General features: G+C 58.6%; 1 protein-coding gene across 9 annotated transcripts in view; it reads left to right on the forward strand.

The window, feature by feature from the left end:
• KCNN1 (potassium calcium-activated channel subfamily N member 1) overlaps positions 1–22,809 on the forward strand; it is a 31,719-nt gene that overhangs the window by 335 nt on the left and 8,575 nt on the right. For 4 of the 9 annotated variants that reach the window (XR_006816398.1, XR_006816399.1, XM_045989763.1 and 1 more), the window contains exons 1-7: positions 7,859–8,044; positions 12,606–13,094; positions 13,798–13,893; positions 16,677–17,095; positions 17,452–17,460; positions 19,783–19,924; positions 22,646–22,756. Coding sequence is in view for 7 of the 9 variants with exons in the window: in XM_045989763.1 (XP_045845719.1) it covers positions 7,880–8,044; positions 12,606–13,094; positions 13,798–13,893; positions 16,677–17,095; positions 17,452–17,460; positions 19,783–19,924; positions 22,646–22,756 (1,431 nt within the window). In the remaining 2 variants the exon portion in view is untranslated. Of the gene's footprint in view, positions 1–470; positions 791–2,594; positions 2,710–7,858; positions 8,045–12,605; positions 13,095–13,797; positions 13,894–16,676; positions 17,096–17,451; positions 17,461–19,782; positions 19,925–22,645; positions 22,757–22,809 lie in introns of those variants that run through there. The other 5 variants (XM_045989765.1, XM_045989762.1, XM_045989767.1 and 2 more) reach the window with 4 other exon arrangements.

The raw sequence follows: 22,809 nt of genomic DNA on the forward strand, positions 1-22,809 counted from the left end.
AAACCCCGGGAGCCGCATTCTTCTAATTTGGCAGAGTGACCTTCATAGTCTCACTGCCCAGGCCCCTGCTGTTCACGTTCAGCCGGTCCCTGAATCATGCAGAGGGAAGGGGGACGTCACAGCCCCACAATGACATTAGAGAAGTTTTCTGTGGTTTGTTTTGTGGCCACCCGCGTACCCCTCCCTCCGCGGGACCTTCTAGCCCCAGCAACGTCACCAGCTGCCTGAAGCCTCCGGGTTTCCCCTGGACCTCCCAGGCCCCAGAGCCCGCCCAAGCTTGGGGGCTTAATTGCTTTCCTTTCTCTCTCTGGCTTCATTCCTTCCTCGGACGCGGGAGAGCGACCCCCACAGAGAGGCGGGCAGCCGCATTTCTATGATGCTGGGGGGCTGGGCCCTGGCCAGGGGCTCCCCATCTCTGGGTCTCAGTTTCCCCATCTGTAACATGAACGTCGTGGGCCAGGAGCGGCAGAGGGTCCTCCCAGCTCTTTGAGCGTTCTTTGGGATTGGCTGTTACACCCCTGCGGGGAGGGGGATTCCCTCCCCATCCTTTCTGGAGAAGCGTCGTGGAGAGGGGGTCGCCCGGTGGCCACCGCAGTCAGCCTCTCTCGCTCCCCGGGGTAGGCGCCCCTCCCCGGGAGGTGGGGCGGGGCCCAGGTCGACGGGGAGGGGGTCAGCTCTGCGGCGGCGCGCGCACACCCTCCCGGCTCACACGCCCTTGCCCGGCCGTGCACTTGTCTTCGCGCTCGGGCCAGGCGGCTGGGGCTCCGGCGGCGGCAGCCGTCTCTGGCCGGTGAGTAGGCAGCAGTGGGGCATTGGGGCGGGGGGCGGTTTACCGGGCGGGGGTTCCAGCGGCTCTCCCCTTCTCCTTGGTGGGCGTTTCGGTCAGGTTTTGCCCCGACTTCGGGAATTCAAAGGGGGAGATGCGGGAAGGAGGGAAACCCCTTCCATCCCACCTGACCCCCCCCCCCAACTCCAAGCCCGGAGTCACTCCAGACGCACCCCCCCCCCACCACCACCGCATACCCCTATGAGGAGGGGGCTACCGCTCCGGAAATTTGCAATGCGGAGACGTCCTCCCACAGAGGTGAAGGTGGAGACAAGGGGACCCTCCGGGGCTTGCAGGGGGGAGGGGGTAATGGGGGGGAGGACCAGCTCGATTGCTCCCTTCCCCTTCCCTGCCTCTCAGTCCCTTCCACCTCCCACTGAGTGTGGTGGGGATTCCCCAGGCCGGCCCACTGCAGAGTGGAAGGGGAACCCCCCTCCCCCCGCCAGCCTCCTGTGCGTGGGAGCTCTTGCTCTGCTCTCCCCTAAAGTCCACCCCCCCACCCCTACACCACTGATTGGGATAGGGGCTGAGACCAGAGAGGGTTAGCACTTACCCAAGGTCAGAGCTGGGCAGAGGTAGAGTTGTGTTTGTGGTGGACTCACTAACCCCAGAACTCACCTGGTGGTATCAGCTCTAGGGTCTTCTGCTCCCTGCGCTTAACAGTCAGGGTGGGGCTCAAAGACCCTGTCTGGAACTAGGGAGGGGGAGTTCCACACTCTCCCCAAGTCTCTCCACCCTGCAGAAGGCCCCGACAGGACTCAGTGGGTAAGCCCCTCACCTGGCTCCCTCCAGGTTCCCAGGCGTCTAGTCCCTCCTAGACCCTTTTCCTTCAGCCTCCTTAGGCTGCCGTAGAGCTCTAAGGTAGTCTGGCTGATGAAGGGAAGATGGGGAGGGGGGTCAAGGGGTACTTCCAGAACTCACAGAGTCATCTCCACTCTGACACACCGACCCACTGCGTGACCTTGGGCAATTGCCCTGTTCTCCCAGGACCAGAGTCAGATCCAGGGCCCCTCTGACTGGAATAGGCAGCCCCCGAGCTGTCCAGGGGGCCACTGGCCCCACTCCAGACCCCCAGCAAAGGGAAGAGTAACTAGGATGTCCACTTCAGACTATTACCCCTTCAGTCCCTTTCTGGGGTCGAGTTCCCTCACCCCTCTCCACCACAGGGCTCTTCTGTGTCCTCTTTGGCCTGCTCCTCCAAGCTCCTCCAAGGTGGGGCCTGGGTACCAAGGGGCTTGGGCAACAGCCCAGCACAGAGTGAATTCCTTGAGGGCGCTGCAGACTTCAGGGCAGCTACAGACTGGGTGAGGATTTGGGGGTGGCCAAGAATACAGCTGGTCAAGTCAGAGATCCCTGTCTCCTTCATCCTCACACCAGCCTGTCCCAGCCTCACCCACCTAGATCTCCCTGTGGTGAATGAACTGGGGAGTGGGGAGAACTGGGGGCAGGGCAGGGAATGGTATGGGGAAAGGCAGATATAGCGTTAGTGTGCAGCGGCATCCTGTAGAAGGAAGTGGGGCTTTCAGGGAGAGTGCTTGGTATGGGGTAGAAATATGAGCAGGGGCTCTTTGAGGGGCTTGGGCCCAGAAACAAGGCCCCACTGGCCAGACAACACCACTGATCTTAAGTTTCCCTAAAATTTACAAGGTAATTCAGCTCGTCAGAAGGGAGATCTACTGTAAAGACTATTGCCGTGGGGGGCTATCTGCATCCCCACTGTCCTGGGGCCCTGCCTCTACCCCACACCCTGTGTGTCTGGTCCTTACAGGTTGAGGGGAGAAGAAAGGCAGCTCAGCCCCCTGCCAGCCAAGTGGTAATCCAGCAGGACCAAAGGGGACAGGCCCTTTGGTGGTGGTTCATCAGGGAGACCCCTGCATACCAGGGTGAGTAAATCCAGATTCGGGTGTTTTTTGGGAGTGGAGGTGGTCCAGGAGCTGGGCAGGAAAACTGGTGATCTAAGAAAAAAGTGCCAACCTTTGACATCATACAAACAAAATATAACAAAACAGCTATGCCTTCTAGAGCCAGAGAGTGACTGTTGGTTTTCTCCAATCACTGGTGGTGAGGAACCTGCTCAGAGAGGCCGGGTGACCTGCTCTGTGTTACACAGCCGGGGGTGGGGGGTTGCCCCACGTCGGAAGGTCCCCCACACCTATAGCCTCCACCACCCAGATTCTGTGGTCTTACTCCCCAAGACACCTTTTAGGGAGCAGCTCCTTCGCCCTTTCTTTTACCTGCAAACATTGGCTGACATTCAGGGTCAACAGTGAGCCGTCAGTGGGGGTGTGGGGAGAATTGAGGCAAGGTTTCTAGATATGTATGGGCATGTAATCAGTCGACAAACACTGAGCAGGTACTGTGCGCTCTGGACTGGGCACTAGCGATGCAGCAGGGACTGAGGCCGGCCCAGATCAGCCCTTGTGAGATGTATCGGGAGGAAAATAAAACACAGCATTGTGTTAGAGAATGACCAGGACAGAGGGGCCCCTCCAGGGAGGTGACCATGAGCTGACACCCGACGGAGGAGGAGTCAGCCAGGTGGGAGCTGGGAGAACAGCATACCAGGCAGCAGGAACAGCATGTGCAAGGGTCCTGAGGCAGAAATGAGTTCGACATGTTTGAGGAACAGTGAGGAGGCTGCTATAACTGGAACAGAATGAGCAAGGAAGAGAGGAGGAAGATGAAGACAAAGAGGTCTGCATATAGAAGCTGAGGTAGAGTGGACTGCAGAGCCGTGGGGAGCCAAGGAGGGTGTGTGAGCATGGAAGAGACATGGTGGTCTGATTTATGATTTTTCAAAAGCCTCTGTAACTACTGTGGAGACCAGGAATGTTGGGGCAGGAATGGCACAAGGTCAGAGGGGAGCCCAGGAGGCAACCGGGTAGAGTTGGCTGGGTCGGGACTGTGTAGAGTCAGGGAGAGAGAGAAATGGGCAGATTCTGGGACTGAACTGGATGGGCCTGGAGGAGGGAGTGTGTGTGGCCAAGTGTCTGCTCAGTGCTGAGGAACTATGAGGAGGGAGGGGTTTGTCATGCTCTGGGAAATCTGGGAAAGCGTCCTGGAAGAGGTGTTCTTGCTCTTTGAGCTACGTCTAGAAGGGCAAGTAGGCCTTTGGTGGTGTCCCTCTGGAGTCCTGCTGAGGGTCTAATTGTACGGATGCCAGAAGGGCCACAGGGAGCCACGGAGCACTCTGAATCACAAGCAACATGATGAGATTTTCGCAAGGAAAGATGCCTCTGCGGGGGACTCGCAGAGACTGGACTGGAGCCAGAGAAGCCAGGAAGGCACTTGAACCCTTCAGGTTCTAATCAGGCCGACAGTCACTAGGAGCATCTAGTAAGTGCTTGTTGGGTACCTAGAACGGTTGAGGGGAGATTAGCTGCCTAGCCCCGCTCACTGCCCTCAGAGGCCCCCACTACCCTGCCGAGGGAACCGAGGCTCAGCGAAGCAGGAGCCCTTGGCTGTGACCACTACATGACTTTCCAGGGCTGTAGCAAAGGCCTGCAACCTTAACAGAAATGTCTTTCTCTCCCAGTCCTGGAGGCCAGGGCCTGAAATCCCTGGGTGGGCAGGGGCACATTCCCTCTGGAGGCCCTCGGGCATGATCTTCTTTTTGGCTCTTCCCCTTCCTGGGGGCTCCAGGTGTCCTGTGGCTTCTGGCCACATCACTCTTGTTTCCGCATCTGTCTTCACGTGGTGGTCTGCCGTGCCTCTGTGTCTGTGTGTGTCTTCATGTGGCCTTCTTAGGAGGACCCCTGGTCATAGGATTAAGGCCCACCCTAATCTAGGATGACCGCCCCTTCATTTAACAGGATCTGCAAAGACCCAATTTCCAAATAAGGTCAACTTCTGAGGTCCTAGGTGGACTGGACCCTAGGGTCCTAGGTGGGGGAGGCTCATCGAACGAGTATGGCCGACAGCAGGACTCTGTGCTGTTATCCCTTTGTCTTCAGGGCCTTTGCTGAAGCAGGGGCTGCAAAGGATGGGGACAAAGGGGCATCCTGGGGTGAATTCAGGGGCAACAATGGACCGGCCTGGGATTGCATTGGATGTGGGCATGGCCAGAAAGGAAGTTAGTCTGGAGCCTTGCAGCCTGAGTGTGAGTAGCGAGAGGGGGAAGCTGCTGACTTCAGGCTCATCTCTTGTATGCAGGAGGTGCTCAATAAACACCGAAAGAATGAGTGACACTTCTCTATGTCCCTGAATCCCAGAGAGCCCAGGAACAAGCCTTCTAAGATACCTGCCTCAGCTCCCTGAGGCTTTCCCAGTCCCCTTCCCACACCTACTATTCACAGAACCCTAAGGGGTTTCACCCTCCGTGACCTGCACCCTGCTCAGAGTCCTCGCGCACACGTCTCTGCAGGTGGGACCCCTGCCAGCCTCTGACTTGGCCCTTCCCTTTCGCCCCTTCCTTCTGGCCACACTGGTGTCTCTTCTCTTCCTCAAACATGCTCTCCTTGGTCCCACCTTAGCGCCTTGACCCTCGCAGTGCCCTTCACCTGGTGCCCCCTTCTAGCTCTCCCAGTGCCCGCTCCTTGGCCCCTTTGGAATGTTCCCCACTTCTGGGAGGCCTCCCATGACCACCCCAAATTCTCCTCCTCTGTTCCAATCATTAGATCATTAGGATCATCTCCTAAAACTTGTGTATCTAGAATTCCTACTGGTCCTTTTGTTTGGAGAGGCTTATTCCAGGAGTTCTAGAAATTCAACTCCAAGAAGGACAAGGTTGTATCTCCGACTCTGCCTTCCCAGCACCAGACTCAAAAACGGGGCTCAGTGGCTACGTGAATGAATGAATGAATGAATGAATATATTGCCCACCCTGCCATTTCCACACTCAGCGGGAACTCAGGGTCCAACCTCCTGAGCAGTCATCTGCCAGGCCCCAGATGGGTTTGAGGTTTGTGTGGATGCACAGCTGGGGGGAGGGGGGAGGGGGCCAGTCCATCCCTACTCAGGCAAGCTATGGGTCCCATAGCTTCTTTGAGGCTCTCCTAGGTCTTCTGCACCTGGACCTTTGGCCACTGCCCTAGACTTGTGGCCCAGCCCTCAGGCCCCTGGAAGGGTGCTTCCTGATCAGCAACCACCCCATCCCCTGCCTGTTCTTTAGGCCATTTCCTGGGAGTTTGAGTCCCACCGGGGGCATCCCAACTGACAAGTTAGTGTGTAGGCTCCTCGGGTCTCTCCCAGCCAACCATGGGCTGATACGAGGCTCTGTCTGCAATGAAATTTCAGGCGGTGACCACCTACAGCCCCACATCTGTCCACCCCTGACCCCTATCCACCTTGGCCAGCCTTGTCTCCGAGGGGTGAGGTTCAAGCAGGCAGGAGGGGAGACTTGGGTAGACGGTGGTCATTCACCAGGTCAACCATCCTAAGTTTAGCTCCTTGATGGGCATCCCTGGTCCCTTAGGGCAGGTGAGCCCCAAGGGGAAAGAGGGATCTTTCCAGAGAGAGAAGATGGGTACAGAGTCTGCAGAGCCTGCTCAGGGTGGGAGGGCCTGGAGGAGCCTCCAGTGTCTGTGGCCCATGCCTTTGTGAATATCTGGATGTTTCCATGTTAGACTTGAATTCAAAAAGCATCTGATGCTGCAGGCACTCCACGGAAGCCTGCGCAGGCTGGAGTCGGCCCGTGGGCACGGTGTGAATGCTTCGTGTGGGGCAGGGATCCGCACAGGGGCAGGCCCAGGCTGGCAGGGGCTGGAGCACTGAATGCAGTACAAGGATGTGTGCCAGGTCCCAAGGGAGGTGTGGGTGGTTCCAACGTGACCGTGCTTTAGAAAGAGCCCCCAGCAGCCCAGGCAGGCCTGGGGTGGGGTGCTGCTGCGCAGATGGGCGGATGGGCGGATGGGGATTACAGAAGGCGTGGCTGTTCCTCGAGCATGGCTTGAGAATGCATCCATTTAGGGTCCCCCATCCTGGCACCCCTGCGGACATGGCAGGGCATTGAGTGGTCCCCGGGCTTCCACGGCCAGGCCTTCTTTGGGGTGTCCCTAACAGGCTGGGATGAGAAACAGAAGTCTCGTGCACTGACCCCAGGGCCATCACCTGGCCCTGCACAGCCTCATCGCTGGCCCATGAGACCACCCCCTGCCCAGGTAGCCATCCGCTCATCCTCTTTCAGTCCTGCTATTTTCTGGACACCACAGAGGAAACAGATCTGCAGACTACAGGCAGTGACGAGCACTCAGATGTTCCTGACCCTGTCCCAAGCTCTGAGCTGGGAAGAAAACAGTGGGGGACTGGGAGAGAGGTGGGGGGGTGGGGGTCAGAGCTGGACTCAGTCACCCCAGCCAGGCAGGGATAGGGTAAGGCCTAGGCAGCTTGGGGGAGGAGGAGGAAAGAGCTCCCCCCGCCCCATCCCTAAAGCCCCTTCTAGTCATTATTAAGTTGAACAAATGAGTTGCCCAAGGACACCTTAGGTGCCAGGAGAAAGGAGCATGGTTTTGGACAAGGAGGCTTCTGCTGGCCTGCCATCCTGGTATTGGTGGTAAGGGTTAGAAATGGTGGGGGCTAAGTACCAAGAAGATGTCCTTGAACCCATGGCCCTAGCAGGCACCCCCTCAACTCCTAGAAGCCCCCATGTTAGGGTCCTAGGCACCCTGCACTTGGCAATAGACAGCAAGCAGGACGTGTGAGAGGGTCACGTCAGGAGGGAGGTGTCCAGTCGCTTTGCGAAGTTCTCCCCTCAGCAAATGCGTGTATTTGAGGGGTCGAGAGTTGGCTGGAGTTTGGGGACTCAATTTTGGAAAGGGGGGTCGCTAGGAGTTACCGAGAGCTGTCGGGGGCGGGAGTTGCCGCTTCACTAAGCCAGGTGCCCTCCATTGCGTCCAGCCAGAGAGCGAGTTTGAGGACCCGCTGAGCGCTGGGGGCTGAAGGGGACTCCCGGGAATGTGGGATCTTTAAATGTAGGCGGGGCTTGCGGGGTCGCCGGGGGTGGTACCAACCCGCGATCGACCAATCGGCGGCTCCGCCCGCGTCGCACCGCCCCCTCCTCTCCCGGCCCGGGCGGGCGCTCGCCCCCGGCCGGGCCCGTGGACAGGGCGGCGGGGTATGCACCCGCCGCCTCCCCTGGCCCGGCCTCCTCTGGGCCCCGCGTCCGCCGTCTGCTGCCCGCCCCGTCCGCGGCCCCGGCCCCGGCACCCACGCGAGGGTCTGCGGCCGCGCGGGACCCTCTCCCCTCCAGCCTCTTCTGCCCGTGGGAGCCGAGCCCTGCAGGTACGGGGTGGGACGGACCGGAGCGCTCTAGGAGCGAGGCGCGTCCGGAAGGGGGACGCGCGGTTCGGGCCAGGGGCCAGGACAGAGGGTCTCCCTAGGGTCTGGAACCCAAGGGACGCAGAGAGGGAGGGGAATGCATGTGCACTGTCTGAGTGAGTGCAGATTCACGGACCCTCCACTCCGGAGGGGAAAGGTACTGGGTTCACTTTGGCGGGGGTAGAGCAGTGAGTCTCCAAACTCCATAGATAGGGTGGGGAGAGCTCTTGGGGTGACGGCAGTAACCTGGGACTGACTTGGGAATGGGAGGGAGGAGACCCTCACCACTGGCCCCTAGGTACTGCCCTCAGGGTCGCCCCTACAGGGGCCAGGGAGCGGGTCTCCCAGCTGTCCCTGGACAGAGGTTGGGGTACCCCCTACAGGACATTGCCTTGGCTGTCCTGGAGGGCTGCAGATGTGAGTGCTGGAGGCTGGGGGCCAAACAGGAGATGCTGATGGGTCAGAGTGGAGGGCGCTGTTGGAGGCAGCCATGGGGAAGGCTGGGCAGGCTAACTGCACGCTGCTGACTGCTGGCAGGTTTCTGACTGGTGGTGATGGAGGGGGGGCGCCCAAGGGAACTGGGCAGTCAGTGCCTTACTGTACCCATTCCGAGCAGCTCAGGGCTAGGAGGGCAGGTGGATCCTGTCCACCCTGTAGTGCTAGGGCCAAAAGAGTGCTGCTGGGTGGGGTGTCTTGGGGTCCTTACCCAAGGTGTGTCCCCACAGGGACACACACGCCACAGCTTGCCCAAACATCCTGGAAGGTTCTGCCGTGTGCTGGTTCCTAAAAGTGGTGGGTGGGCATTTTGCCCCAAAGGGGCTCTGTCTTGGAGACTAACAGGCAGGGGGCACCTTCTTGTCCGGCTCTGAAGGATGGAGTGTGGCCCTGGGCAGCTCCACCACCACAAATGTACCCGTGGCCACACGCTAAGCATTTCCCAAGTGAGATCTCACTTTCATCCTGGCCGCCGACCCACTGCTGGGGGCACTGAGGCCCCTGAGGAGAGGGCAGTGACCTCATCCCAGCTAGGATGCCCAAGGGTCCCTTCCAGGCAGCCACTGCATTTGTGAAAGGGCTCATCATTTGTGAAAGGGCTCACTCGAGGACCCTTGGGATCTGGCCAGTTTGCATTTCTCTTGGGTGGGAGACCTTGGAGGAGCTAGCTGTCCTGTCCCTGCCACCTGCCTACCTCCTCCCACTTCTGAGTCCTCCTGGGTGCCCCCTGCCCTTTGTGGCTCACAAGGTTCCCACAGCATCTCTTGGGATGGTGTGGAAGCAGGGACTTGGCTCATCCTTCCATCCCAGCCTTCAGTGAACAGAGGTCTCATGCCCCAGACACGTTAGGTGGTTTTGGTGATTCTAGAGACCCTCAAAACCAGATGCGGCCCAGTAGGGTGTTTCTAACCTTTTAGAACCCATTGGCAAACCATGTCCTTCACCCAGAAAAATACACCCTTCCACAGACATCCAACCTTGGCCAGAGTTTCAGAGGGGTTCCTGATTCTTTGGGAATTAATTTCTTTCTTTCTTTCTTTCTTTTTTTAAGATTTTATTTTTTCATTTGACAGAGAGAGACACAGCGGGAGAGGGAACACAAGCAAGGGGAGTGGGAGAGGGAGAAGCATGCATCCCGCTGAGCAGGGAGCCTGAAGCAGGGTTCCATCCCAGGACCCTGGGATCATGACCTGAGCCGAAGGCAGACGCTTAACAACTGAGCCACCCAGGCGCCCCTCTTTGGAAATTTCTAAGGAGCCCTGGGACCCCAGCTTTAGGCCCAGTTGCAGTGCGGAGGGGAAGGCAGACCTGAGAAAGTGTGGGGTTTCTTGTCCCTTCGGCCGTCTAGTCCCACCCAGACTCGCAGAAGCTGCCCCCTTCTGTGGAGAGTCAGGCAGGACTCTCTGTCCTTCCGCGTCCTCTGAGATCATGGGAACGGTCAGACACCCACCGTGCCTGTGTCCCAAGCTCTGTGGCCCCTCAAGGGCAGGACCTTCTCAGATGGTGGCTTGGCAAGAGGGAACTTGGCAGAGCTAGCCACTCACTGGCCCCAAATGGTACCAACTTAGTTCTTGCCCTTCCTGGCTTTGTGACCTTGGGCAAGGTGGTAAACATCTCTGAGCCTTGTCTCCCATCTGTGAAATGGGACCACGTTTGCCACCTACCTCACTGAGTGGCAGTGGGGATTAAACGTGATAATCCTGATAAAGCGCTCAATAAAGGCCACAATCAGCGCTAGGTATATATTCACATCATGGGCCCTGGAAGCTCCGCCCCCACCCCTGCTGCCTCTCTCCCTCCCAGAGGCCACCTGTACCCATCCCCCCAACCCCTCCCTGCCCAGGGCACCTTAGGACGAGGCTGCCAGGCAAGGAGGAGCATGGCGGACACACGGCTGAATTTGGCCTGTGCGTCGGGCGGCTGAGTCACATCCCCAAATTGCATCTTCATCAGTGCGTTTCGGAAGGTCGTTTGCAGCACCCCACCCCCTCCGGGCACTGTCTGCCAGGCCACTTGCCTCTCCTGCCTGTGCCCCTGAGCCCCGAGCGAGGACCTTCTGCGCTCTCAGGAGAGATGGTAGAAGTGGTGCCTGGGGTTTCCTCATCCCCCAGGTGCGAGCAGGGTCTGGGATTGCTGTGTGTGTCCCGGTGACAAGATCACGGCCCTGCCAACAGCTGATGGCCCTCCGGGTAGCAAGCAGGGGCCCTGGCCCAGGAGGAGAGTGGCACCTGAGTGTTTGTGAAGGTGGAGCGAGAGATCAGGGCCAAGGTCAGCCTTACAAACTAGGAAGTGCTGGGCCTGCAGGAGACCAGCCCGTGTAAACCATGAGGCGTCAGACCTGTGAGAGGCCAGGCACCATCAGCCGAAGCGTCAGGCCACAGGTGGCCCTGGCCTGGTTGATGTGATGGGATGGGATGGCTGGGAGTGGTGAGGGAAGGGACACTTTCTGATGCTCACCCGTCACTGCCATGGAAGGAGCGTTTCTTGTGCTCCTACTGTGTGCTGGCACCAGCATCTGGGGACATGTCGTGGGTGGGTCAGATGCTGTCTTGGGGGTGCCAGACAAGGGGCCAAGGTGGCCTGTGCCCTGCCTGGTAGCATGGCTTGTCTCAGCCTGTCCTGGTGTGATAGTTTCCGTGTCCGTCGCCCAGAGGGTGTGGCTTCTGGGCTGGGGTTGCATCCTGTCTGTACCTATGGCCCTCTCTTCTGGGCCTGGTACCTAGCCCCTGCAGTGCATGCCAGCCTGGCCTTTTCAAAGAGGACAGCACTTGTCGGGGGAGTCTCACAAGGCAGCCCGGTCTAGATCCACCCTATAAGGAGATGGTCCCTTTATAGCATGGTGCCTCAGTTTCCCTAGCTATAAAACTGGCCAAATTCCAGGACCCCCTTCTTGGGGGCATTGTGAGGATGGCGGAGAAAATTTGGGGGAAGGATAGAGCCTGGCATATAGTAGATGTTCACTAAATGCCAGCTTGTGGGAGGGGGAGATGCAGGGGAGGGTCTAGCAAGTGGTAACCCCGGAGGCGAGACTCTAGGCAGCCTCATCATGTATGTGTCACTGGCATCAAGGTCCTTGCTCTTGCACATGATGCCAGAGGACACTGCCCTATGCAGGGGCAGAATGCAAGGGTATCGGGGTAATGAGTCTGCTCCTTGGTAGCCTGGTGGGGAAACTGAGGTTGACCTGAGATCACACAGGGCCAGACTGAGCACATCTCACAAGGCCCCACAGAATTAATTCTGGGACCTTAGAGCTGAATGCTCAGTTGCCACACTGGTCATGGAATCTCTTTGGAGATCACAGACCTCCTTCCGCCCAGGCAGGCGGGAGCTGGGTGGGGGTGTCCCTGTAGCCCCAGCCATCGTCCTACTATCCCCCACACTGAGGTGTGTTCAGGCTTTTGGACAGCTCCGGGGAGGAAATGGAGGCTCAGTAGGGTGACATTAACTTGTCCAAGAGCCTGAAGGTCAGACGGAGTCAAGCCTGGATTGGAATCACCTCCCGACCACACCCTTACACGGCCTCCAGCCCTCCCAGGCAAACCTGCTGGCGAATTCCATTTCCAGACACTCAGAAATCTTTACTGGGTGTCTGCTGTGTGCTAGGCATTGTTCTAGGTACCCGGAGACAGAAAATCAGTGGGCAAAGTTTTGGTAAGAGGCCACAGCAGATGCAAGGGCCCCAGGCAAAACCAGGCTTGTCATGATCTGGTGATGGGGATGCTTATGGGCCTGGACGGGCATGACTCTGGGGAGAGGGAGAGGGTTGAGGTGGGTAGGAGCCAGACCACAGAGGACCTTCTGGCCACAAGGAGAATTTTGGTTTTCATGCAATGGCACTGGGGAGCCTTGGGAGATTTTTTGAGCAGGTGGGAGTGTAGGCTGACTTGGGATGGCCATCCCGCGTGTCAGCCACTCTGGGTTCATGGCTTCCTGAGCCTCAAAATGTTCTGGGGTGGTGGCAGTGGTCCCTGGCCCTCTGGTCCGTTGGCCAGGCCCTGCCATGACTGTGTCTCTTATGCCCCCTCAGGTCAGCGCGGGCACCCAGTCTCTGAGCCATGCTGGGCCCCAGGCGGCCTACAGCGAGCCCAACCCCGGCGCCCACATAGTCATGAACAGCCACAGCCACAGCCACAATGGCTGCGGGGGGCGGCCGCTGGGCAGTGGGCTGGGTGCCCCGGGCAGAGATCCTTCGGAGCCCGAGGCTGGCCACCCCCCCCAGCCCCCACATGGCCCGAGCCTCCAGGTGGTGGTGGCCAAGAGCGAGCCAGCCCGGCCCTCACCCGGCAGTCCCCGGGGGCAGCCCCAGGACCAGGAAGAGGAGGAAGACGATGAAGAGGATGAGGCAGGCAGGAGGAGGGACTCAGGGAAAACCCCGAACGTGGGCCACCGCCTGGGCCACCGGCGGGCGCTCTTCGAGAAGCGGAAGCGCCTCAGCGACTACGCCCTCATCTTCGGCATGTTCGGCATTGTTGTGATGGTGACCGAGACGGAGCTGTCCTGGGGGGTCTACACCAAGGTAGGCACAGCCCTTCCCCTCGGCACCCCAGGGAAGCCCCTTCTGGGGCTGCCTGGATCCCCCATCTCTCCCTGGGCACCGGTCAGGGACCACATTGGCCACAGGAGAAGCAGGTGGAGGGTTCTGGGAGGAGGGGGCCCCGGAGGTGGGGAATACTGGGCAGGCTGCCCAAGGGGAAGTTAGGTTTCAGCCCATTCCTTCTGCCCTGCACCAAGAGTCCACACCCTGTCTTCAGGTGGGGGCAGGGGGCTGGCCCCCAGGCCAGGCTCAGGAAAAGAGCCCCAGAGAAGGCCTGGGCCCCAGAGCCTGGAAAGAGCTTCTCCTTCTGAGAGTCGTTGGGCTGGGTTATGAGCCTGGCTGTGTGTCCCCTTGTGCCCCCCAAGGCTGTGTGAGGACAGAGAGAGATCGGCATACCAGCCTGTAAACAATGAAACAGAGAAGGTGAAGGAGGCCAGGCCTTAGAGACCGTGACAGCCTGTGCCTACATGAGGCCAGGCCTCATAGATAGCCACACGGAGGACTTTAGAAGGCCAGGCCTTATAAGCTCCGAAGTATAGGCCAGCCTTGCTGTCAACTCAGGCCTAAGGAGTTAGGACAGAAGCATGGCTTCCTGAGTAGAGAGCCCAGGTGGGGGTCAGGAGGGCCACCCATCCCCCAACATCCTTGTCCTCCTGCCCTCTGCTCTCTCTCTCTCTCTGCCCAGGAGTCCCTGTACTCATTTGCACTCAAATGCCTCATCAGCCTCTCTACCGTCATCCTGCTGGGCCTGGTTGTCCTGTACCACGCCCGGGAGATCCAGGTCAGTGCCCCGCTGGCCCGGGGGCTCCCCTCCCTGTGCCCTGCCCCCACCAACACCAGTCACCCAGGACCCCGACCCCCTAAAACATAAAAAGACCAATAGCCTCTTTCTAGAAAAAAGAAAAAAGATCTCTGTGAAGACACACGCTTTAGATCACTCCAAATTTCCTTGGAATGCCTATGTTTTACTTTTCATAGATTATTGGCAGCGGGGGCGGCGGGGAGACCAGTGAGGGAGCAGGAGGAGGTGAGCTGGGGTCTGGCACTCGCAAGCACCTTCCCAGCTGGGGTCTTCTGAGGTTTGGCAGCCTTGGAAACCAGTGTTTGTGACCCCAGGCTTCTGTTCCTATTTGATCAGACCTTGCATTTGAAGGGTTATTACATGTCAGAGAGTCTGTTCTCTTGCTTCGGGAGTTAATCGAAGTCTCAGTGGGCCAGAGAGCCCAGCTCAGGGCACGTTGGGCACCTGCGCCCACAGCAGGCAGAGGCCACCTGAGGCTGGCACGAGGGCCAGGGGATGTCAGAGGGTATCAGAGCTGGCTCCTGAGTCTGGCCTCTGACCTCTGACCTCTGACCTCAAACAGCCATGGTTTGGCGGGAGACAGGTAGAAGAAAATCCTGCCTGGGTTGCACCACCCGCAGACACCACTGGAGACACCCAGGGTTTGGCACGAAGGAGAGGCTCTGGATATAGCAGGGGCCAGTGGAGGGGACAGTGATCCATGAGTTGGAAGGAAGCAGTGGTAAAGGCACAGCAGCTGGGACAGCAGTCAGTTCCCCATACAGTGAAACACAGTGGTACCATGAGCCTCAGCGATTCCATGACATCGAAGCGACATGAAAACCGACATCCACACGGAAGTTGTACACCTGTGTACCAGTATTCACAGTAACCAAACACCGGACACAACCCAAAACTGGTGGATGGACACATAAAATGTCTTAGGGGCATACAATGGAGTAGGATTCAACCATTCAAAAACAAAGCCCGCGGGCTCCTGGCTCAGTTGGTTAAGCATCTGACTCTTGGTTTTGGCTCAGGTCATGATTTCAGGGTCGTGAGATCGAGCCCGTGCTGGGCTCTGTGCTCAGCTCAGTGCCGAGCTGGCTTGAGCATCTTCCCCTCCATCTCCCTCTGCCCTCCTCTTGCTCGTGGGTGTGCGCATGCGCATGCTCTCTCTTGCTGTCAAATAAACAAAATCTTTAAAACAAAAACAAAGAAAGAAGCACTGTGAGTGTGCTCAGGCTGCCACAGCAAAGCCCCCTTTAGGAACGGGAATGTCTATCCTAGGCCTTCTCCCTGTGTCCTCGTGGCTTTCTCTGTGTGTGTGCATCTATGGTTGTGGCCCTTGTCTTATGAGGACACCTGTCCTGTAGGATCAGAACCCCTTCCAGGTGACCTCATTTAAGCTTCAGTCTTTGAAGCCCCTCTCTCCACATACAGTCACGGTGGGACTTAGGGCTTCCACTTACGAATTTTGAGGGGACACGAGTTAGTCTAGAACACTCCACCAGCGGGGCCATTCCCCCCCAGTTCCTGTCCCCCTTTCAAGCAGAGTCCATTTACCGCATCCCAACAGCCTGCAGAGTCTTACTCCATCCCAGCAGCAACTCCAGGTCCCACGCCTCATCAAGGTATCAGTTACTGGTACAACTGAGGCACACTTCCTCTCCAGCCGAGAGCCAGACAAGTCACTGTCTCCCCCAATATGGGGCTGGGGCAGGCATAGGGTAGACTTTCCCATTCCAAAGAGAGAAAGGTGAAAAAAGAAAAGGTGTCAGGTGCTCAGCAAGTCAAAGAGCTAGCAGGGTTACATTCCGTCGGATTTGTTCGAGAATGATCCTCTTGAGCTCAGCGCTCCAGCTTCTGAGCCTGCTGGGTTGGCCTCCTTGCCCCTTTGGCTACGGGGGGCGGGGGGGTGACCTCGTGTGACGGCCTTCTTCGATTCAGCATGTTCGAGGTTTTTCCATGTTGTAGCAAGTATCGAAGCTCTTCCCTGACACACACCTTTTTTTTTTTTTAAGATTTTATACATTTATTTGAAAGATAACAGGTGAGAGGGGAGGGTCAGAGGGAGAAGCAGACTCCCTGCTGAGCAGGGAGCCTGCGGTGGGGCTTGATCCCAGGACAGGATCTGAGCCAGCCTGGCACCCCTCCCCTTTAAAAAAAAAAATTATTTTATTTATTCATTTGAAAATGAGAGTGGGGGGAGGGGCAGAGGGAAAGGGAGAGAGAGAGAATCTCAGGCAGACCCACAGAGCTGGATGCAGGGCTCCATCTCACCCTGAGATCATGATCTGAACTGAAATCACAAGAGTCAGACCCTTAACCAACTGAGCCATCCAGGTACCCCCGGATGGCTGAATCATATTCCGTTGCACCAAAGGACCCCATTTTGGTAATGCATTCATTCATACACGGACCCTGGGGCTGTTTCCACTTTGCACAATTGTTCATGTACCAGGATTTGTTCCAAGGCCTGTTTTCCTCTCTCTCGCCTCTGTACCTAGGAGTGCGCTTGCTGGGTCATCGGTAACCCTGCGTTTTCTTTTCCGGGAACGCCTGTCCCACATTTAATTGGGATTGTGGCTAACCCCGCCAGCTAGGGAGTTTCGCACTCCAAGGCCAGTTTCTTATAAAAGCCAAGTGGGGGGCGGGGCTGGGGTGTGTGTGTGTGTCTCCGGCTGGGGTCTGGGTCTGGGCTCTGGGGGGTGTCTGGAGGGGGCATGGGCATGGGCACAAGGCCGAGCCCCACCACCGCCCGTCCCGCCCACCTCCCGTAGCTGTTCATGGTGGACAACGGGGCGGACGACTGGCGCATCGCCATGACGTGCGAGCGCGTCTTCCTCATCTCCCTGGAGCTGGCCGTGTGCGCCATCCACCCGGTGCCCGGCCACTACCGCTTCACGTGGACGGCGCGACTGGCCTTCACGTACGCGCCATCGGCTGCCGAGGCCGACGTGGACGTGCTACTGTCCGTGCCCATGTTCCTGCGCCTCTACCTGTTGGGCCGCGTCATGCTGCTGCACAGCAAGATATTCACAGACGCTTCCAGCCGCAGCATCGGCGCGCTCAACAAGATCACCTTCAACACACGCTTCGTCATGAAGACTCTCATGACCATCTGCCCGGGCACCGTGCTGCTCGTCTTCAGCATCTCCTCCTGGATCATCGCTGCCTGGACCGTGCGTGTCTGTGAGAGGTACGCCCCGCCCCCTCCAGCCCCGGCCCCGCCCACCGGGCCCACCCCGGCCCCGCCCCACTTCCTGGCCCCAGAGACCATCCCTCAAGCGCAGGCCCCTCACCCCCTGGACTTCAACCTGTGTCCAACCCACACCCCTCTGGGACCCCTGCCCTCTCCCCCTGGGAGGGAGGGGAGTCTTGGGATCCGCTTTCTCCCCGCTCCTCCACAGCGAGCAGTCAACCTCCGACCTCTGGCCCAGGGCGGTGGAGGCCGCCAGAGCAGGATGGCCCCATTTCTGCCTGTTCCCCTCCCCACCACCATCACCAATTTAACCTGCTCTCCTTCTCCCCTCTGCCCGCCCCACCGGACTGTAGGGAAAACATGTGAGTCCTACCTTTGACCGAGCTGTGTGCACAGAGCTGCTGCCGTCCGCCCGCCAGGAATTTAAGATTAGCTGCCGCTCGGGGAGGGCATAGGGAGGTGAGGCGGGGTGGCTGTGACCAGCCCAGAGTCCCAGTGGGGCCCGGGCAGGCAAGTCTGGAGCAGGGCTGAGGACAGCGGGAGGCAGTCTGCTCTCCGGCTGCGTCCCCTGGGCATCCTGGAGGTCCTGTGTCCAAGGTTGGGGAGGGTTTTGTTTGTACAGCTGACCCTGGGGGACTGGGACAGCTCCTCCCAAGAGCTGAGTGGGTCTGGAGTAAATAAAAACCGGCCCAGCCTTTAGCAACTCTCCCTGCCCAGGGTTTGTTCTGAACAACCCTGGAAGGTGTAGCCCATCAACCCAGTTTCCAGATGAAGAAACAGAGGCTCTGGGGCAAAGGGACATTCCTGAGGCCTGATTCCTGGTTGGTTCTGGAGACCCGCAGGGTGCTTCAGGAAAAGGAGGGTCCCCCTGGGCCTCTCAGGGCACAGGGGCACCTTGCCTGGGAAGGAGACTCTTCTACCTCATGTCTTGCTGGGGAAGGCCCTGGAGGGTTCTATGGCACGTGGTGCTGGGACTGGGCTTCCCACGAGGTCCCTGGGCTGGACCTGCCCCCCCCCCCCCCAGGACCTCAGCCTTCCCCACCCTTTAAGCCCTCCTCCATGGCCCCTGCCTCAGCCTGATGTGGGGCTCATGTTGGTGAGGGCCCTGGCCTTGTTGTCATTGGGGCCTACCACCTCGAGACCTGTCAAAGTCTCCTTGGACTCCCAATGTACTGCCAGGCCAGTACCCACAGACCATACCCCATGCTGTCAGGAGTGTGGTCTGGGGAGTGAGAGGGGCACCCCTCCTCGGGCACCCTCAAGGTGCTGTCTGGGTCATTGCAGGGCTCCCTGGGTTGGGGCAGGGAACGGGGCAGGACCGGGGGGGCAGCCAATCCTAAATTCTGAGCCCTATGATGCTACTCGAAGCCCCCTCGCCTGCCTCGCTCCGCCCCTGTGGCTCTGTCCCACCCCCCTACCCCACCCCTTGCCTCCCGCATGCCCCCCACCTCCTAAGTAGTCCTGGTCCTAAGTAGTCCTGGGGCATCCCGGGGTCCCTACCACAGCTCCAGCCAGGCCCAGGGCTCCCCCGCCCACCACTGGAGGGCCTCCCTCTCCTCTTGTCCCCTGGGTGTGGGGTGCTGGTTGACCGAGAGGTAGAGGCCAGGGTAACTTGGGGCTTAGGTGCCTCAGTGAGAGATGGGGTTCTGCCCCAGGTCCCCCTCAGCCAGCAAGCAGACTGGCAGCCCAGGCAGAGGGGGCTGGAGTGGCATTTGGCCCCCAGGGTTGGGCAGGGAGTCCCAAACACCAGGCCTGCTGGGAAGTTCTCCATCCCTCCCATCCCGCTTTGGGGCCTCTGTCACCTCCGCATCTCCAGTCCCTGGCTCCGGCCCCTGCCCCCAGCTTCCCCTGTCCTGCCCCTGCCCACAGAAGAGGGCCTACCCCGCTCTGTGCCACCTCAGTTGACCTCTGACCTTGAACACCCCCCTCAGGGCCTGAAGTCTAGGAAGGAGTGGGTCACCTGGAAAGGGTCCTAGCTGGAAGGGCTGTGCAGGCTGGGGGCTGGGCTAAAGCAGAACCCTTGACTGACCCCGCAGACCCCCAGCCTAGGCTGACCGTGGGTAGAACTTGTTTATAGCCCACAGGACCAGGTTCACAGCATTGGCTCTGACCAGGGACAAAACCATGTCCCTTGGGCCACACCCCACCCCCCAACCATGGTCCTCTTCCCAACATGGGGCCTTGCTGGCTGGGGAAGTTCTTCCCGGTGTCTGACCTGAATCCTCGCCTCCACTCCCTGCTGCTTCTGGTGCCCGTGGCCACCTGTGTCTGCGTCTGTCTGTGTGTCTGTCTTTGGGACGGGGATCGTGTGCACAGTGTGGACACATGTGGACATGTGCGGACGTACTCTCTCTTGGCCCACTCTGCCCCATAACTGGGGCTGGGGAGGGCACACATCCTGGACAGTAGCTCCGGGGGTGGGGGTTGGAAGGGAGGCTGGGAGGAGAGTGTGGGTGCCCTCTGCCCCATGGGACCCTCAGGAGGCATGATAAACACCCCCCTCCCTGCTCGAAGTGGCGCCTTTATTACTTTGAATCCTCAAAGCGATCAGCTTCTTGCAGTCAAGGTCCCCACACAGCTGGGAGGACCCAGGGCCCTGGTGTTCCGGTGCTGCCTGCCCCAGGGCTATGATGACGGCAGAGACACCAGTGTAGACTGACTGGGTCTTCCTTGGCTCCCCATAGGTACCATGACAAGCAGGAAGTGACCAGCAACTTTCTGGGGGCCATGTGGCTTATCTCCATCACCTTCCTCTCCATCGGCTATGGTGACATGGTGCCCCACACCTACTGCGGGAAGGGCGTGTGCCTGCTCACTGGCATCATGGTAGGTGTGAGGGCCCTTGCATGCCCCCTGCGGGTGGAGAGCTCACCCCATTGCCAACAATAATGCATCAGAGTTCCTTCTTGTGTCATCCTGCCCCTTCACCTTCTTCCTCCTTACCTCTGCCACCACACAGAATCTGCACCCTTGGGCCTCCTGGGGGCATCTCTTCTTGGCTCCTTCCAGCCCTGGCTCTGTAGCTCCTGTGGTGCACACAGCGCTAGATGCTGTGGTCCACTGAGAACAGAGTTTTCTTTGCCCTTTATTCTCTGCAGCCTGCTTTAATCAGGCCCTTGGGTCCAGGGCTAGGAGCTTGATGCTTCCATGCCTCAGTTTCCCCAGCTGTAACCAGTGCCCACCTCCGCTCACTATAAGGTTCAAGTCTGTTCCTTTACATGAAATGCCTAGAAACATGAATAGTGTGGACAGCCAGTCAACACCCTCCAATTCCCTATCCTTGCCTGACTATTCGGGTATCCCAAGCACCCCACTGAACCCCAACGGTGTGAAGTTTGTCTCCTGGGACTCAGTGCACCCTGGCAGTTCCCCATCTCCCCCAAAGACTTCTCAAGGCCATCCATGGGTGTGGGCAGTCTTTGACATCCGGCACCTTCTTTCCCTGACTCCATCATCCGTCTTACTGCTCATCTCTTCCTTCTGGAACCTTTTTCTCCAAACTTCTACCTCCTTTACAAATGCTTTTCCATGTTTTGAATTATGACTTGTTGGATGCACAGTCCTCTACTCCTCTCCCCACCCCGCAGTCAATAACATGTTCGTTGGTGACAACCAGTGAACGCCAGCAGGCCAGAGACACTAATCGGGTCCCACCCCCAGCTTCCATCACAGGCCAGTCCTTGGAGTGTATCCTTCCTTATCTCCGCACACAGAGATTCGTTTGTTCTTGCGAAAACAAGACGCCATCCCCACAACAGTGTCCTTTCCTCCGCAGACAGGAGGGCTGTCTTGCAATGCCTCTGCCTGTCCCATTTCGTGGCTCATAGACTGTGCCCAGTTATCCCTGTCTCCCGAGGCCCGTGGCTCTGTCCCCTCTTCACCCTTCATCCCCTCTAAGATGTTTGGGCAAAAGCTGGGGGTCCATATCCTCTCCCTGCCCCCCCCCACCAGAGCCTCCCTTCTCTTGGCCAAGCTGATATGGCCCCTGTCTTGTGAAATGGCTTCACGCGATTTGCTTATGTTATTTTATAAGAGCGGGGAGGGGAAAAGACTAAAGCCCAGCCCCATGACAAGCAAATGAACTTTGCAAATGAACAAAGATAAGTAGTCGGGTAATGTGAGGTCAAACCCAAAAAGCCCAAGACAAAACGGAAAAGCTGAGTTCCGTTCTCTGGGACCTGGCTCCTGCCAGAACATGAGTTCTGTGTGTGGCCCGAAGCTTGCTCCCTGTCCTCATGCCTGGTGCATATACAAACAATCGTGCTGGGGTCGGTCCCAAGCTTTCTTTCTTTGAGAGAGAGAGAGCACAAGCAGGGAGGAGAGCAGAGGGAAAGGGTTGAGCGTGGAGCCCAACATGGGGCTCACTCCCAGGACCCCACGTGGAGGTTCCCAGCATGTTTCTTTGCCCCCGTGGGCAGGGCTTTTTCCAAGATGGGACTCCAGGAACCCGTGGCAGGGTTTTCTCCCAGGGTGATCTTGTGCCCATCGTGCCCAGGCTGGGCATATGGCCATCCAGACCTGCCCAGGACCGTGCAGTGGTGTCCCTGGCCCTTGTCCTCCCCCTCCCCATAAGTGTTTCCTTCCATCCAGAAGAAAAACTGAACTACATCCCAGACCTCTTAGGCCCCCCACCGCCCCCCAAGTCCCAAGAGCTGAGCTCAGACTCTCTCCTCCCTTCCTTCTTAGAGGCAGCAGCCTCAGGAGGAAGCAGCTGGCAGGTAAGGCACCAGGAACTTCTCTTTAGTGCAAGTGGGGACCACCAGGCCTTGCCTACTCCTGCCACGTGCCTTGGGCACTTCTGGGGCTGATGACCCTTCCCGGGTGTCCTGGGCTCCGCGGCTCCTGCTCCTGAGTGGCAGACCCTTACCCTCCCTCCCATGTTAACTTTGTGCAGCCTCCCTCTACCTGTCAGCCCTCTCCTTTCTCTTGGGACCTCTCTGACCTCTTCCACTAGCCACGAGTCTGGCTGCCATTTAGGGCATCCTGGGGAATGTGGTTGCATCAAGCAGGGAGTCTGCCACTGGGGAGGCACCCTCCCCTCCCTTTCCCCACCTCCGGGGACCCCCACTTTGCTTTTTCCTACCTGCAGATGCCCCCCCTTTCCTCACAGTGCCTTCACACCCTGCCTCCCACGAGTGTAGAAAGACTTATCCTCTGGGTCTCTGTCCTTAGCACCCAGACCCCAAAGCCTTGATGGAAATGCTTCCAAATCCTCCCTCCTCCATGGTCACCAGTGCTGAATTCACCTGCGGATCCTCCCTTTCCATCTCCATTTCTTATCTCTGAGCCTCAGTTTCCCCCTCTGTCCCGCGGGGATAAGAGTGGTCTTACCTCCCAGGGCCTTTGGGGATCAAATAAGACATTCAACTGATATTAAGCCGGTGGGACTCGGAGTCAGGGACCTCAACAGGTGGGATCTGCCAACACTGTGGCCTTGGAGGGGAAAAGTGAGGTAGGAATCAGGGCAGGCTTTCTGGAGGAGGGAGGGTGTGGCCTGGGACCTACATGAAGCAGGACACTGATGTGTTCCCCACCCTCCGCATGCAGGGGGCTGGCTGCACAGCGCTCGTGGTGGCCGTGGTGGCCCGGAAACTGGAGCTCACCAAGGCAGAGAAACATGTGCACAACTTCATGATGGACACTCAGCTCACCAAGCGGGTAAAGACGTCCATCGCAGCCACTTCCTCTCCCAGTCATCAAGGGCAGGCCCT

The sequence above is a fragment of the Meles meles genome, chromosome 20, assembly GCF_922984935.1.
Source record: "Meles meles chromosome 20, mMelMel3.1 paternal haplotype, whole genome shotgun sequence".
Lineage (NCBI taxonomy): Eukaryota > Metazoa > Chordata > Mammalia > Carnivora > Mustelidae > Meles > Meles meles.